This window comes from Haliotis rubra, unplaced genomic scaffold, assembly GCF_003918875.1.
Source record: "Haliotis rubra isolate DU_JTF1 unplaced genomic scaffold, ASM391887v1 Scf138, whole genome shotgun sequence".
Lineage (NCBI taxonomy): Eukaryota > Metazoa > Mollusca > Gastropoda > Lepetellida > Haliotidae > Haliotis > Haliotis rubra.
Genome location: NW_025765314.1, coordinates 1,904,083 through 1,918,892, shown reverse-complemented (window position 1 = coordinate 1,918,892; position 14,810 = coordinate 1,904,083). Strand labels below are relative to the sequence as shown.

The 14,810-nt window shown below is 40.9% G+C and overlaps 1 protein-coding gene across 1 annotated transcript; it reads left to right on the top strand.

The window, feature by feature from the left end:
* Positions 1-5,815: 5,815 nt before the first annotated feature.
* On the top strand, positions 5,816-13,715 carry LOC124268399 (A disintegrin and metalloproteinase with thrombospondin motifs adt-1-like). Its single transcript, XM_046703364.1, has 7 exons — positions 5,816-5,845; positions 8,852-8,957; positions 9,096-9,263; positions 9,785-9,829; positions 11,221-11,400; positions 12,819-12,999; positions 13,657-13,715. The coding sequence occupies exons 1-6, from the start codon at positions 5,816-5,818 to the stop codon at positions 12,977-12,979; spliced, it is 690 nt and encodes a 229-aa protein (XP_046559320.1). The 3' UTR covers positions 12,980-12,999; positions 13,657-13,715.
* Positions 13,716-14,810: the final 1,095 nt, after the last annotated feature.

Genomic DNA, 14,810 nt, shown 5'->3' with positions numbered 1-14,810 from the left:
AAAAGCAACAACCATTATGAATGCTGCTCAAAATGTTTACTTTTCTCTTATCAGTACATGTGATATACAAGAATGTATTATCCCTAAATAAATGCGGATCATCGCCAGAAATTAGTCGGACATCCGTGACAGGCTCTCGTACATCCAGTTGGGGGGCCCCGTGTGCAATATGCACCAGTCTGGTTGTCATTTAATTCCTGAAAAATAGAGGGAGAAGTTAAAAAGTTGACCATGGACACATGGCTGGCCCTTACCGTACAGTGGTTGATACAATGACGTAACAACCTCGTACGTCAAACCTGTGGTCTCCCTCCCTCCTGTCTCCCTGTATATACTTGCCAGTTCCACATGTACCCGGCACTCGTGAAGAGCCACTTCCTCGTGCTGCGTAATGCTAAGCGCTCTTCATAAACTACTTAAAAATTATATATTTAGAAAGCTGAGAATTTATTCATCCCAAAAATAATAATTTATTAAAATAACACGTAATCGTATTTTGTAAATATATAGTTATTGCTTATTATATTTGGGGGTGTCATTAAAGTGAGATGTAACGTGTGATGAGGTGATCGTAAAACAGCTGATCTTCTGGATGTAAAGTGAGATGAGATGAGGTGAGGTGAGGTGAGGTGAGGTGAGGTGACCGTCACACAACTGCTGGTCTAGGTGTACAGTGAGATGAGATGAGGTGAGGTGACCGTCACACAACTGCTGGTCTAGGTGTACAGTGAGATGAGATGAGGTGAGGTGACCGTCACACAACTGCTGGTCTAGGTGTACAGTGAGATTACATAAGATGAGGTGATCGTCACACAACTGCTGGTCTAGATGTAAAGTGAGATGAGATGAGGTGAGGTGACCGTCACACAGTAAGTAGCAACTCAGGTTTACAATGTGTACTAACACTGCCACATTACACCAGCGGTGGAACAAGAATGTGTTATTTGAAGGTTGTGTTAAGGCCATTTAGCAAAGTTTAAACAATTATGCTTATCAACTGACAATGAGTGCCTCAATTAAACAGGTACAATGTTTTTGTTCATAATATCTTGGTTTTAACCTGGTGTAAGACCATGAACACCGACCAGAGATGAAAGGTTGGATCATCAAAGTACAATTTTACGTTATCACCTTTTTTCACTGATCGATTGATACAACAGTTTTGCCTTCTAAATCAAACCCGCCGTGACACATTTATGCTAAACAGGATCTGATCAGACTCCCCGAATATTCCCGGCAATCCATGGGACATTGGCTAGGATCATCAATGGGTGTGGCGGAAGAGGTGTTATTCACTGATCGTGTTAAGCGTGCTTTACACTGATCACCATATGGCTTATTGGTTTCCTGTCAGATTCATCTGGTTTGGCTTGGCAACTCCTTGACAAATGTTCAAATACTGCAATAAGTTCTAATTCATCTAATAAGCTAAATGTATACGTATTACAAACAGAAATATGACAACTATATGCCCTGAAAGAAGCCCCAGTGTTATTGAAGTGGATTCAGCGTTATAACAACGATGAGTGATAATGTCTGGACCACGTAAGCCAATGTTTGAAGGTACATGTATTGCGGCTAACCGGTTGACGTTAGTCGAGATTCACTGGGTGCTGGGACCTATTGTTCCCTGAAATACACCGTGCAGGACCTGGAGCCATAAACACATGAAGTGTCAGCAATAGTATGATCACTGCGTTAAATCGCTAATGTTTGATTTTTAACTTAGTATATAATCACAAAGCACTAAAATGCACTGACATTCCACAAACACAACCTTCTGTATACCGTTTAATTTAGGATGGGCGTATCCGCTAAATTAATTGACATCGCGGCTTTTTGTCTTTAAGCAGTAATCCCTTTATCCGCGTATGCTATTGATCGCACCATGAAATGTGATCAAGCAAACGCAGAAACCTCTAGTTGTTATTAAATACGTATTTGAATACATAAGAGTCCCGGCTTCTCCACGGGATTCAGTTGTGAGCCTCGGAAAGATAGAGTAAGGAAGCATCTGTCAAGGTAAGGCCCATGAACCTTGCTATGGAATAACTCGGTATACCTGACTTGTTGACAATGTTGGGTACATTTGTATGCTTGTATTTGAAAGTGTTTCTACTCACACAGTTTACATTGGTTTCAGTTTGCAAGGATGCTGTGTCCGTATGTTGCCCTGCTGACGGTGGTGTTTTGTGTGTGCAGCATTAACGCCCAAGGCGAGTACTTCCACTTTAACCATACCAAATGTGTTTCTGAGGATGGTCATTTTTGTTTTACACTGAAGTTCTGTATTTAAAGATTTCTTTTCGAAATACAGTGATTTGTGTGTCCCTAGTATGGTGATCAGCCTTCAGTTGCTGGTGATCTATAGCCCTGTTTTATATTGTATTGTTGTCTATAGTGATACAGTTTTATGATAGCGTACTAGTTTTAAATTAAGAGCTGTGATATTATAGTAGTTTAACTGTCCTTCGATGACAGGTTTTTATTTTCTCAATTTATTTTTTATTGATATGAATTACATTGTTCTCGTCACGATATGGCTGAGATAATGCCGATGTGACGTTAAATCTTAACTCACTCACTCACTCAGTGATTTGTGTTGTTGAGTGTGTATAATTTAAACACAGAAGGGATGCTGCAGTGATTGCCGGCAAAGCTTAATTTTTGCCTCAGCCCCAACTCAGTAATCAAGCAGATCTTCTCCCGGGTACGTGGTGATGGACAATATCTCCTCTACTCAGTCTCTTTAGCTCTAGCATACAAAGTTCATTTTTGTTGAAGAAGCGGTTTGTCGCATTGACGAATCAATATTAGTGTAAGACAGTGACAATATTTTCGGAAATGATAAATATTACGATTGATCAGAATTGGTCCCCAGTATGAGTTGGTCGAGTGAGCAGCCATAATTGATCGGGCGGTAAGGCTCACTGACCCGTCAACTTTTACTGAACCTGCCTGGTTCACTTATTCACACCAAAAGTTACTACTTTCATCAACGACGTTTTTTCAGAATTATTTTCCAAGTATTCGTAACCATCCAAATACAGAATATGCGAAACCGAATTAAAGATTGCGTTTCATACACGTGAATGTAATAGTATGCTGTTCAGTTTTGACCTATCAGTGGCTTTCATGGACAATGGACAATTGTTAAATGAGCATAGACATGCTTTGATCATCTCATCTAACACTAATCTTTGGTACAATTCAAGAGGGGTGTAATACAGGATCTTGCCCTAATAGCATACAATAAAGAGCAGGTGCATTTTTTAGTAAAAGTGAGTCGATTATAGCATGTTTAATATATGAAATTTTCTATTTGCTTATTCACAAACACTGTCGATAGTAAAAGCAACATCAACTTATACGCAAAACCATGTATGGTTAACGTTCTAGGTGCAATTCCCGCTTGGCTTCAGACGCGATTATCACCTTAGCAGATGATGAAGTTAAAAAAAAAAAACCTCTGCTTTCACGTTAGCTATGTTGAAACAACGACTATCACTATATCTAGAAAAGCGATGTCGCATACTCTGATGATTTTGAACTTGTGACAGGATATAGTCCCAGAAGAGCAGGCCATCCTCAGATGCTGCTACAGTCAGGTAGGGTGTAATCTTGGTAGGAACAGGTTTTCTTCATCGACCTTCTTGCTGAAGGTAGGTTGCTAATCTTAGTGGGAACATGTTTACTTCATCGACCTTCTTGCAATAGGTAGGTTGGTAATCTTGACAGGAACAGGTTTACTTCATCGACCTTCTTGTTGTAAGTAGGTTGGCAATGTTGACAGAAACAGATTTACTACATCGACCTTCTTGCTGAAAGTATGTTGCTAATCTTAGTAGGAACAGGTAACTTATATAAGTGACCTTATTGAAGTAGTGAGGTTGTTAAACCTTTTCGTAGGAAAAAGTTTTCTTCATCGACCTTCTTGCTGAAGGTAGGTTGCTTATCTTAGTAAGAACAGGTTTACCTCATCGACCTTCTTCCTGAAGTAGGTTGGTAATCTTGACAGGAACAGATTTACTTCATCGACCTTCTTCCTGAAGTAGGTTGGTAATCTTGACAGGAACAGGTTTACCTCATCGACCTTCTTCCTGAAGTAGGTTGGTAATCTTGACAGGAACAGATTTACTTCATCGACCTTCTTCCTGAAGTAGGTTGGTAATCTTGACAGGAACAGATTTACCTTATCGACCTTCTTCCTGAAGTAGGTTGGTAATCTTGACAGGAACAGATTTACTTCATCGACCTTCTTCCTGAAGTAGGTTGGTAATCTTGACAGGAACAGATTTACCTTATCGACCTTCTTCCTGAAGTAGGTTGGTAATCTTGACAGGAACAGATTTACTTCATCGACCTTCTTCCTGAAGTAGGTTGGTAATCTTGACAGGAACAGATTTACCTCATCGACCTTCTTCCTGAAGTAGGTTGGTAATCTTGACAGGAACAGATTTACTTCATCGACCTTCTTCCTGAAGTAGGTTGGTAATCTGGACAGGAACAGATTTACTTCATCGACCTTCTTCCTGAAGTAGGTTGGTAATCTGGACAGGAACAGATTTACTTCATCGACCTTCTTCCTGAAGTAGGTTGGTAATCTTGACAGGAACAGATTTACTTCATCGACCTTCTTCCTGAAGTAGGTTGGTAATCTTGACAGGAACACATTAACTTCATCGACCTTGTTGTAAGTAGGTTGGCAATGTTGACAGAAACAGATTTACTTCATCGAATTTCTTGCTGAAGTAGGTTGGTAATCTTGACAGGAACAGATTTACTTCATCGACCTTCTTGCAATAGGTAGGTTGGTAATCTTGACAGGAACAGGTTTACTTCATCGCCCTTCTTGTTGTAAGTAGGTTGGCAATGTTGACAGAAACAGATTTACTTCATCGAATTTCTTGATGAAGTAGGTTGGTAATCTGGACAGGAACAGATTTACTTCATCGACCTTCTTGCAATAGGTAGGTTGGTAATCTTGACAGGAACAGGTTTACTTCATCGCCCTTCTTGTTGTAAGTAGGTTGGCAATGTTGACAGAAACAGATTTACTTCATCGAATTTTTCTTGCTGAAGTAGGTTGGTAATCTGGACAGGAACAGATTTACTTCATCGACCTTCTTGTTGTAAGTAGGTTGGCAATGTTGACAGAAACATATTTACTTCATCGAATTTCTTGCTGAAGTTGGTTGGTAATCTGGACAGGAACAGATTTACTTCATCGACGTTCTTGCTATAGGTAGGTTGGTAATCTTGACAGAAACCAACGGAAACGTGGAAAGGCGCTATATAAATGGCCTATTATTATCATTATAGAAACAGATTTACTTCATCGAATTTCTTGATGAAGTAGGTTGGTAATCTTGACAGGAACAGGTTTACTTCATCGACCTTCTTCCTGAAGTAGGTTGGTAATCTTGACAGGAACAGATTTACTTCATCGACCTTCTTGTTGTAAGTAGGTTGGCAATGTTGACAGAAACAGATTTACTACATCGAATTTCTTGATAAGTAGGTTGGTAATCTTGACAGGAACAGGTTTACTTCATCGACCTTCTTGCTATAGGCAGGTTGGTAATCTTGACAGGAACAGGTTTACTTCGTGGACCTTATTGTTGTAAGTAGGTTGGCAATGTTCACAGAAACAGATTTACTTCATCGAATTACTTCATAAGTAGGTTTGTAACCTTGACAGGAACAGGTTTACTTCATCGACCTTCTTGCTGTAGGTAGGTTGGTAATCTGGACAGGAACAGGCTTGCTTCATCGACCTAATTGCTGTAGGTGGGTTGGTAATCTTGAAAGGAACATGTTCACTTCATCGACTTTCTTGCTGAAGGTAGGTAGCTAATTTTGGTAGGAACAGGTTTACTTCATCGACCTCCTCCCTGAAGGTAGGTCGGTAATCTTGACAGGAACAGATTTACTTCAACGGCCTTCTTGCTGAATTTAGGTTAGTAATCTTGACAGGAACAGGTTTACTTCATCGACCTTCTTGCCGTCGGTAGGTTGGTAATCCTGACAGGAACAGGTTTACTTCATCGAATTTCTTGCATAGGTAGGTTGGTAATCTGGGCAGGAACAGGTTTACTTCATCGACCATCTTGCTGAAGTAGGTTGGTAATCTAGACAGGAACAGGTTTACTTCATCGACCTTCTTGCTGAAGTAGGTTGGTAATCTGGACAGGAACAGATTTCCTGCATCGACCTTCTTGTTGTAAGTAGGTTGGCAATGTTGACAGAAACAGATTTGGTAATACTGTTACCAAATGGATGAGTTTCCAGACGCAGCGCCCTGGTAAATCTGTTTTAGAACTGTGTCATAAACAATATTCTAGTACGTCAACTTTAGTGGCAACACATCTTTGATCCGAAGCTGTTAAATTGTGTTTCGTAAAAAGTACCAAAAACTGGAACACAATCCCACTCAGCCATCAAGAAGCATGTGCTTGTGGTTGGGGTGAATATTCATTGCTTTACGCCACATCAGCAAGTTTCCAGCTTTTGCAGAGAGACTTGGAGACTTCGTGGCAAAATGTTTTAAGTTGACCTGTTGACATGGAGGTACTAACGTGAAGCAACACGGGGCATCGATGTAATGTAACTAATTCTTTTTGTTCTTACAGGAATTACAGATTTGATTTTTTTCGATTTTGTTCCGGAGAACATCTACGAAGGACAGTCCAACAACTCTATCACATTGCGTCGGTTTGGTACGGATGTAGGGGATATCACAATTAACTACACCGTCAGCGGAATTGGAATTACTTCCCCAGATGATTTCACTGGAGGGGTCTTCTCAATTGTTTACCCTAGTAATACGGTCCCACTGAAGGTCCCAATTGACTTTTTGATAACTCTGTAAGTACACTCTGATTGATTGCATGTATTGAACTACAGATTAATTGTTGTGCTCTTTATTGCAAGACTAAACAAAATGCATGTTACCTTATTACAGTTTGAGTATAAGTGACTTCTTTGATTGGCATTCTAGAAGTTGGGTATATGAAGAATGAGGACTTTTTTTCTGGATATACAACTTCTTTGTTCTGTATAGGCGACATTTTGACATAGATATTAATGTCGTTCCCTACTGGCTGCCCATCAACATCCTTAATCTCTTATGTATACAACCATGTACATCTTCTTTACTGGCTTCCTATCAACCTACTTAATCCTGTGTTATCATCATCTTCTATTATATAAACAACTCATTTTCGCCTCATCCCTCATATGTTGTACAAACAACTCATGTATATATATATATATCACCCAAAATTACTTCTCATGCACCACTTGCTTGACAACGACATTAGAATCTATGTCGAAACGTCGCCTATACACAATAAAGAAGTTGTATATCCATAAAAATAGTCCTCATTCTACAGTATAAGTGGTTTAGATACTGTACTGTTTGAACTGTACCTTATTACATTATATTACCTATTCTCAAATAAAGCAAAAATCAAGACCTAGAGAGGGGTGACAACTGATCCCGGGTCTTCATCATGACGTGTAAACTGGAATTCCTCACTGTTAATAGGCAGGATGAGATGAATCCTACAAATGCTGGGTCTTTTATATGATTGTGGAAAGAAGTCCTGTCTGACCGTGTACCGCCAAACCTTGGTTAGACAGGATATTAATACGATTGGTGGTGAAAACCTTCACAGAAGTAGCTGTCTCAGATCAGTTCCAATGTGTTCATTGCTTGTTTGGACATTGATAAACTGTTCGCAATAATACCATTCCCTGTTTGGACATTGATAAACTGTTCACAATAATACCATTGCGTGTTCATATTAACTGTTCTTTTTGACGAGGGGCGGTGGGGTAGCCTTGTGGTTAAGGGGTTTGCTCGTCAAGCCGAAGACCCGAGTTCTATGCCCCACAATGTGTGAAACACATTTTCGGTGCCCCCCACCGTGGCACTGCTGGAATATTACGAAAAGCGACGTAAAACTAAACTCACTCACTCTTAGACGAGAGCCGAAGAAGGCCATCCGAGTTAACCCATAGACAATCCCTAAAACGTGAGTAATGGCACAGTAGCTTGCTCACCTCCAAGATTTAATCCTGAATGGTCGTCGAGTAATGGGGAACGAAATTGCTGGAGAGTGGGCCATTTCAAATGGAAGTAATTACACAATTACTCCTTGAACATTTACACATGTTCAAGGTCTCGACAAGATGGTACCATGATATCTTAATGCTCAGAATCAGAATCAACTCGAGAACCTGCAGGAGTTATTAATGCAGATGCTGATAACGTTCAGTCATAGCTGTTAACTCGGGATGAAACCTGGACTCGCCGCTAGGATTCGAACACCACACTCAAGTCCATACAGTAGAAGCACATACACAGCACCAATAGCGTTTCAACGATGTTTAGGGATTTTTACTTGAAGACCGCAATTAAGAAAACAACCCAGAAGAATGTTTTGCTACTCCATTAGATTACGCTATTACAGTGTCGATTTGCCAAGGCTGCTGTTCGAGAATGTGGATTCGAGTAACTGAATTATCCTCCAGACAATCCAAACCTAGGCCCCGGTGATTGTTATTTCCTTTATAATTTATATTCACACCTGTGTGATGATGATCACAAGATGGCCAAGGCTGGCCCGTTTTTTTATTCGATCATCCGAGTTCTTATTCCAGGGTATCAGTAGCAGGACACATAGACCAAGTGCATCAAAGTACAGATTGACTGCATTGAAAAATAAGAACAAAACAGTTCTAATGCTGCCAATTAAAGATTGAGTTCTATGAAGTTTTTACCTCCCCTCGTCTATTGTCAATGTAACCTTCCAATGATAACCCACTCATTCTCCATCTCTTTCAGGACTGTGATTCCAGTCGAACAATAGTGGTGAGGTTAACCGCCATCGATAAAGCACCTCTACCGGAGTCTGACGTGAAGCACTTCATTGTGGTTGATGACGATGGAGGTGAGTTCATATATATGTTTGGAACATCATATTACTAGGGACATATTCGCCTACAGAATTTGGAATGCCAATGGATTGTGAAATACTATTCTGTGAAGTGCATTAACTTTATTTGTATGCTATTTGTTTTTACTTCAGTATGGACCGCGTGGGATACGTCGGAGGGACCTTGTAATTGTGAAGCGGCTATGCGAGATCGGGTCAGGAATCGCACGTGCGATAACAAAGGAATTCCCGGGCGCACATGCGACGGACCTGACACAATAATCGACACGGTATCCTGTGCTGGCGACCCTGCTTGCACAAGTACTAATACACATTAATATTTTAATTGTCGAATGAACTTATGATTCTGCTTATCGAACAAGAAAACTAACCATCTAGATAAAATAGGATCCAGTATAAGAAAAGAATTCTTGAAACACATCGAAAGTCATACCTGTGATCCTGACCTGGGTGTAATGGCTTCGTAGGAGTCAGTTTACCCTCCAAGCTCTGTCACGGTATTGGGTAGTATGGTTGTGGGTGGGTGTGGGGGTGTGGCGGGTGTTTGGGGAGGGGGAGTGGGGGTGGAGAGTGATGCACTCCGTTGGCTGAAACCAGCTGACAGCAGGTACCATTCATCTGTTTCGAGGCTGTAGCACGATGAAGGGTGCCATGATTTGACGACTTGATATCCAGTTTCGTAAAACCCTTTTATTTCAGTTTAATTAGCAAACGTCCGTGGAAGGCAGACGAGGTAAGTCAGTATGAGCATTAATATTACATGTTTCATTATATTTCGGTTGTATTTCTTTCCCTCATAACGTGTTCAACAATATTTTCAGCAACAACTACAGAAATGCCGACGACTTCAACAACCCCCGCGCCAGGTGTGTTGGAAATTGTACACATCATTTTCGTCTATAACACACAACAAACTAGGCTTTAATAGATAACTGTCTGAAAGCAAGCCATAGTTTACCTACAGCGATACAAGTTGTTCATTCTCATGAAACTCCAAGAAGTATTTGTGGAGCTGTTTACTGTCCACTGTCCGTGAAGTGCCTGATCCGCGGCAACGACTATTCCATCCATTACAACCTCCCTACCCACCTGCTACAAGTATTGTGGCGTGTCAGGACGCCATCGGACTAGTCAGCGACTAATCGCTGTCGTTGATGTGATCGATACACTCGGAATTAAGTTCTATGCATGATGTAACTGATAAACCGTTGGAACTGTTTGAACCGCTAATACTTATCAGCAGAGTACTTGGGATCAAGATAAAGGGTCGTGGTCACGTGGGATGACACTATTAGTTTTTGGTAAGGTATACATATTGATTAATTTATCTTGCATTACATTAAATGCTTTTGATTGGGTTAGGAGCGGGCAAGTATTTTCCGGTAGCCCCCTCATAGCCGGGTTAAAACTTTTGGAGCTAAGTGACAAAATCAGTCGGAACACATCTTAGGTATCTTACTTATCTCTCATAAGTATGAAATCAAATGAGATGAACCTAGGTTCACCCGAATGCATTAGGTAAAGTGAAGTAACTCGGTTTGCCAGTGTGTTGGTGCAGTGAAACTGTGCATTAAGGTTAATGACTTGCATTATAAATGTCTGTGACCCTCTCCAAACGTCATAGGCTCCAACACAGGCTACATCACAGGTACCTTATCTTGCCTTATTGTGACTGAAAGAACATTTGCCAATGAGTTTATTGAGACCATTGCACGTAATCATGTTCTTGCATTCAGACGGTTTATCCAGTTCCCAATCACTGGGACATTATCCCGGACGAAATTTTATACAGCACGAACCTGTGAAGATCCGGGTTAGAATTGATCTTCAGTAACCCATGCTTGTCGTAAAAGGCGACTACCGACATCGGGCTGTCAGGCTCGCTGACTTGGTTGACACATGTCATCGTATACCCATTGCGTAGATCGATGCTCATGCTGTAGATCACTGGATTGTCTGGTCCAGACTCGATTATTTACAGACCGCCGCCATATAGTTGGAATGCTGCTGAGTGCGGAGTAAAACTAAACTCATTCGCTCAATTTATACCGGACGATGCATATTTCTAGCGTAATAGTCCGGATTGACCAGTTGCTTAGTTACTGAATCATGAGCAGGGAGTTACAGGAATAACCGTTCCCAACATAAGTTAAGGAACAAGGATGTCAGGCGGAGTTCACCACAGACAGTGCGTCAGTTGTTTATGTGTATTCATTTATGCCATATTTCATTGTTATATCATCTTCTGCTATGTCAGAATGCTACACTCCCTGGGGGTGCTGGAAGCCGGGTCCATGCTCGGTGTCATGTGGGCAGGGGTCGCTGGTGGAGACGCGGAACAGAGAACTACTAGACTGTGGCAACAACGCCTGTGACCAGCCCTTGGAACAGAACAGGACAGCAGTGTGCATGGAGCAGAACTGCATGTGTGCAGAGGGTAAGGGATAGAGAGAGAAAGATATGGAGGGTAAGGGATAGAGAGAGATGGAGGGTAAGGGATAGAAGAAGGATATGGAGAGTAAGGGAGATGGAAAGAGATGGAGGGAGGGAGAGAGATGGAAGAGAGGGACAGAGTGAGATATGGAGGGTAGAGAGAGGGGGAGGAGGAGAGAGAGATGGAGGGAGGAAGAGGAGAGAGAGAGATGGAGGGAGGAAGAGGATGGAGAGAGAGAGGAGGGAGGAGGGAGAGAGAGAACAGAGGAGGAGGGAGCAGAGAGTAGAGGTAGAAGGGAGCAGAAATGGAGGGAGGATAGGGAGCAGAAGGGTTACAGGAGGGTGGAAGGAGGGAGAGAGATGGAGGGAGGAAGAGAGAGATGGAGAGAGGAGGAGGGAGGGAGAGATGGAGAGGAGGACGAGGGAGAGAGGAGAGAGATTGAGGGAGGGTAGAGGAGAGGGAGAGATGGAGGGGAAGAAGTGGGAGAGGGGATGGAGGTAGAGAGACACAGAGATGGAGCAGAACTGCATGTGAGGAGAGGGCAAGAGAGATGGAGGGAGGAAGAGAGAGAGGAAGAGAGAGACATGGAGGAAGAAGAGGGAGACACAGAGAGAGAGAAAGAGAGAGAGAGAGAGAGAGAGAGTATCAAGGCAATGGATCATAGGTATATACGTGACACGTGGAAGTAAGTAAACATCGTGTGTGCAGCCTTATTCTTTTGACTAAAGAACCAATCTGAAACATGTTACACAGTGAAATATACAAATGTAATTTAGTACACGTCTGAAGGGTAAGATTGCTTTTAATGTTCAAAACTGTAATGCAAATAAGAAAACAATGACACAAAACACATAAACAACACAGCACCAACATTTAATGTAACACACGCACTGGTAATGTATCAAAGGACAAATGTGTCAATGTTTACTCACATACAAATTCTACTTCATCAGACGGCTGCATGCTTGCACAACTATTTCTCATATCGGTATGGCTATTATAAAAGGAGGGAAAGAGCGGTGTCAAAATGGCCATCCGGCTGTGTAGTTTAAATCATAATTGAGCCAAATTGATTTTCAAAGAGTGTTTTTTTGCACTCATTTTTCATATTATTCTGATTTGACGTGGGCGCTGTTGTTTGTGGGCACATGGCGTGGTCAGTATCAGATTCCTGTATCACCTGGCGTTCCATTATATGTCACGCCGGATTCAGCTTCAATTAAACTACTCACTCACTCAGAATAATTCGACACTTCCAATGAACCAAAGAATTACTGTCTTGAATCTCGTCCTGTCGCAGAACTAATATTGGACGACGGACGATGGCGATTATCTAGACATGGCTATACTTTGAACACACCATCGTCGGTCAGACATATTTTCTGTACCATGCTAATAAGATGTTATTGTATTTGCTCTAGCTCTTACTCGATGGTCTGAATGGTTGGCTAGCGGTAGTTGTTCGAATACTTGCGACGGCTTGATAACGGAGACACGGAACAGGACTTGCAGAAAGCTGTCTGGCTGCACAGGCGTTGCCCTTGACCAGACACGGGTTGAAACCTGTTCTAGTGCTTGCTAACGGAAGTCGGGGTCAAACAGGTGTGTACCTCATCTCCAAACCTTTCCCCGTGTCTGTGCTTTCTTAGTGTAAGAACACAGGTACGTGTTGTCTCATTAATATAACACAGGTATGTACCATCAAATTCGTGGCAGCTTCAGTGTGCAAACACAGGTATGTACCAGATAATGAGGGAAGCTTCAGTTTGCAAGCACAGGTATGTACCAACATAATGAGAGAAGCTTCAGTTTGCAAGCACAGGTATGTACAAATATAATGAGGGAAGCTTCAGTTTGCAGGCACAGGTAATTACCCGCATATTGACGGTAGTTTTGATAAGGCAAGCACAGGTATGTACCCACATATTAACGGTAGTTTCAGTTTGCAAGCACAGGTAAGTAAAAGCATGTTGACCGTAGTTTTGATAAGGCAAGCACAGGTAAATACCCGCATATTGACGGTAGCTTCAGTAAAGGAACACATGCATGTCAATTACGCTTCGTTAACAATAGGCGAAACCAATGCTGGTGATTGTGCGGGCAGACAATCGTGACACATCTATGTAAAGCGAACTGGATAACACTAAACCACCTGACCTTTGATGATAATATACAGCGTTCTGCTCACTCGTATTGGCGGTACTTCATGTTCTTAACGTCTGGTGTTTAGTGACCTGTAGCTCCCTTTTCTTTCTGCAGATGAAGCCGTGTCAGCATCCTGGCCAACAATGTTGATATCAATATGGACATTAAGACCCATCTGTTGTTCAATAAAATTTGCGTGTTCAAACATATATGCGTATGTTATTTCTTCAGATGCATGTGATTAGAGAACATGCTAAGAAGAGTAAGTGGAAAAGTGAGTTTAGTTTTACGCCGCACTCAGCAATATTCTAGCTATATGGCGGCGGTCTGTAAATAATCGAGTCTGGACCTGACAATCCAGTGATGAACAGCATGAGCTGGGATATCAGGATACGATGACATGTTTCAACAATGTCAGCTAGCTTGACCACCCGATTGCTCAGAAGATAATATTGCACACGTTCTGATAGGCCCAAACATCAGAATTAATCGTCATCTTGAAAGTGACGTGTCTTAGAATTATGAGTATACATTGCAGCAGTACTGCTAAGCTTTAAAACCGTTACTTATATATATATACATCTAAAGAGAATTAATACATGAATTAATTGTATGCATAAAGAGGATTAACAACAACAACAACGTTTGTCGGTAATTAAAGCAGTAACAACTGGAGTAAGATATTACCATGTCTAAAAGCAAAAACGCTATTTCGATTATTGCTATATTTGAAAATATTGTTAAGGTCAAAAACAATGATTTGATTATTGGTATAGTCAAAATCAATGTTTTGATTATTGCTGGAGTTACAAACAATGTTTTGATTATTGCTTCTGTTAAAAAATGTTTTGATTATTGCTACAGTTCAAAATAATGTTTGAATTATTGTTATCGTCAAAAACAATGTTTCGATTATTGTTATTGTCAAAAGAACAACGTTTCGATTTTTGCAATAGTCAAAAACAATGTTTCGATTATTGCTACAGTCAAAAACAATGTTTGTATTATTGCTATTGTTAAAAACTATGTTTTGATTTTTGCTACAGTTTAAAACAGTATTTCGATTATTGTTGTCGTAAAATCAATGTTTCGATTAATGTTATTGTCAAAAACAATGTTTCGATTATTGCTACAGTTAAAACAATGTTACGATGATTTCTTCTGATAATAAGTTGTTTCGATTATTGCTACAGTTCAAAATAATGTTTCAATTATTGTTATCGTCAAAATTAATGTTTCGATTAATGTTATTGTCAAGAACAACGTTT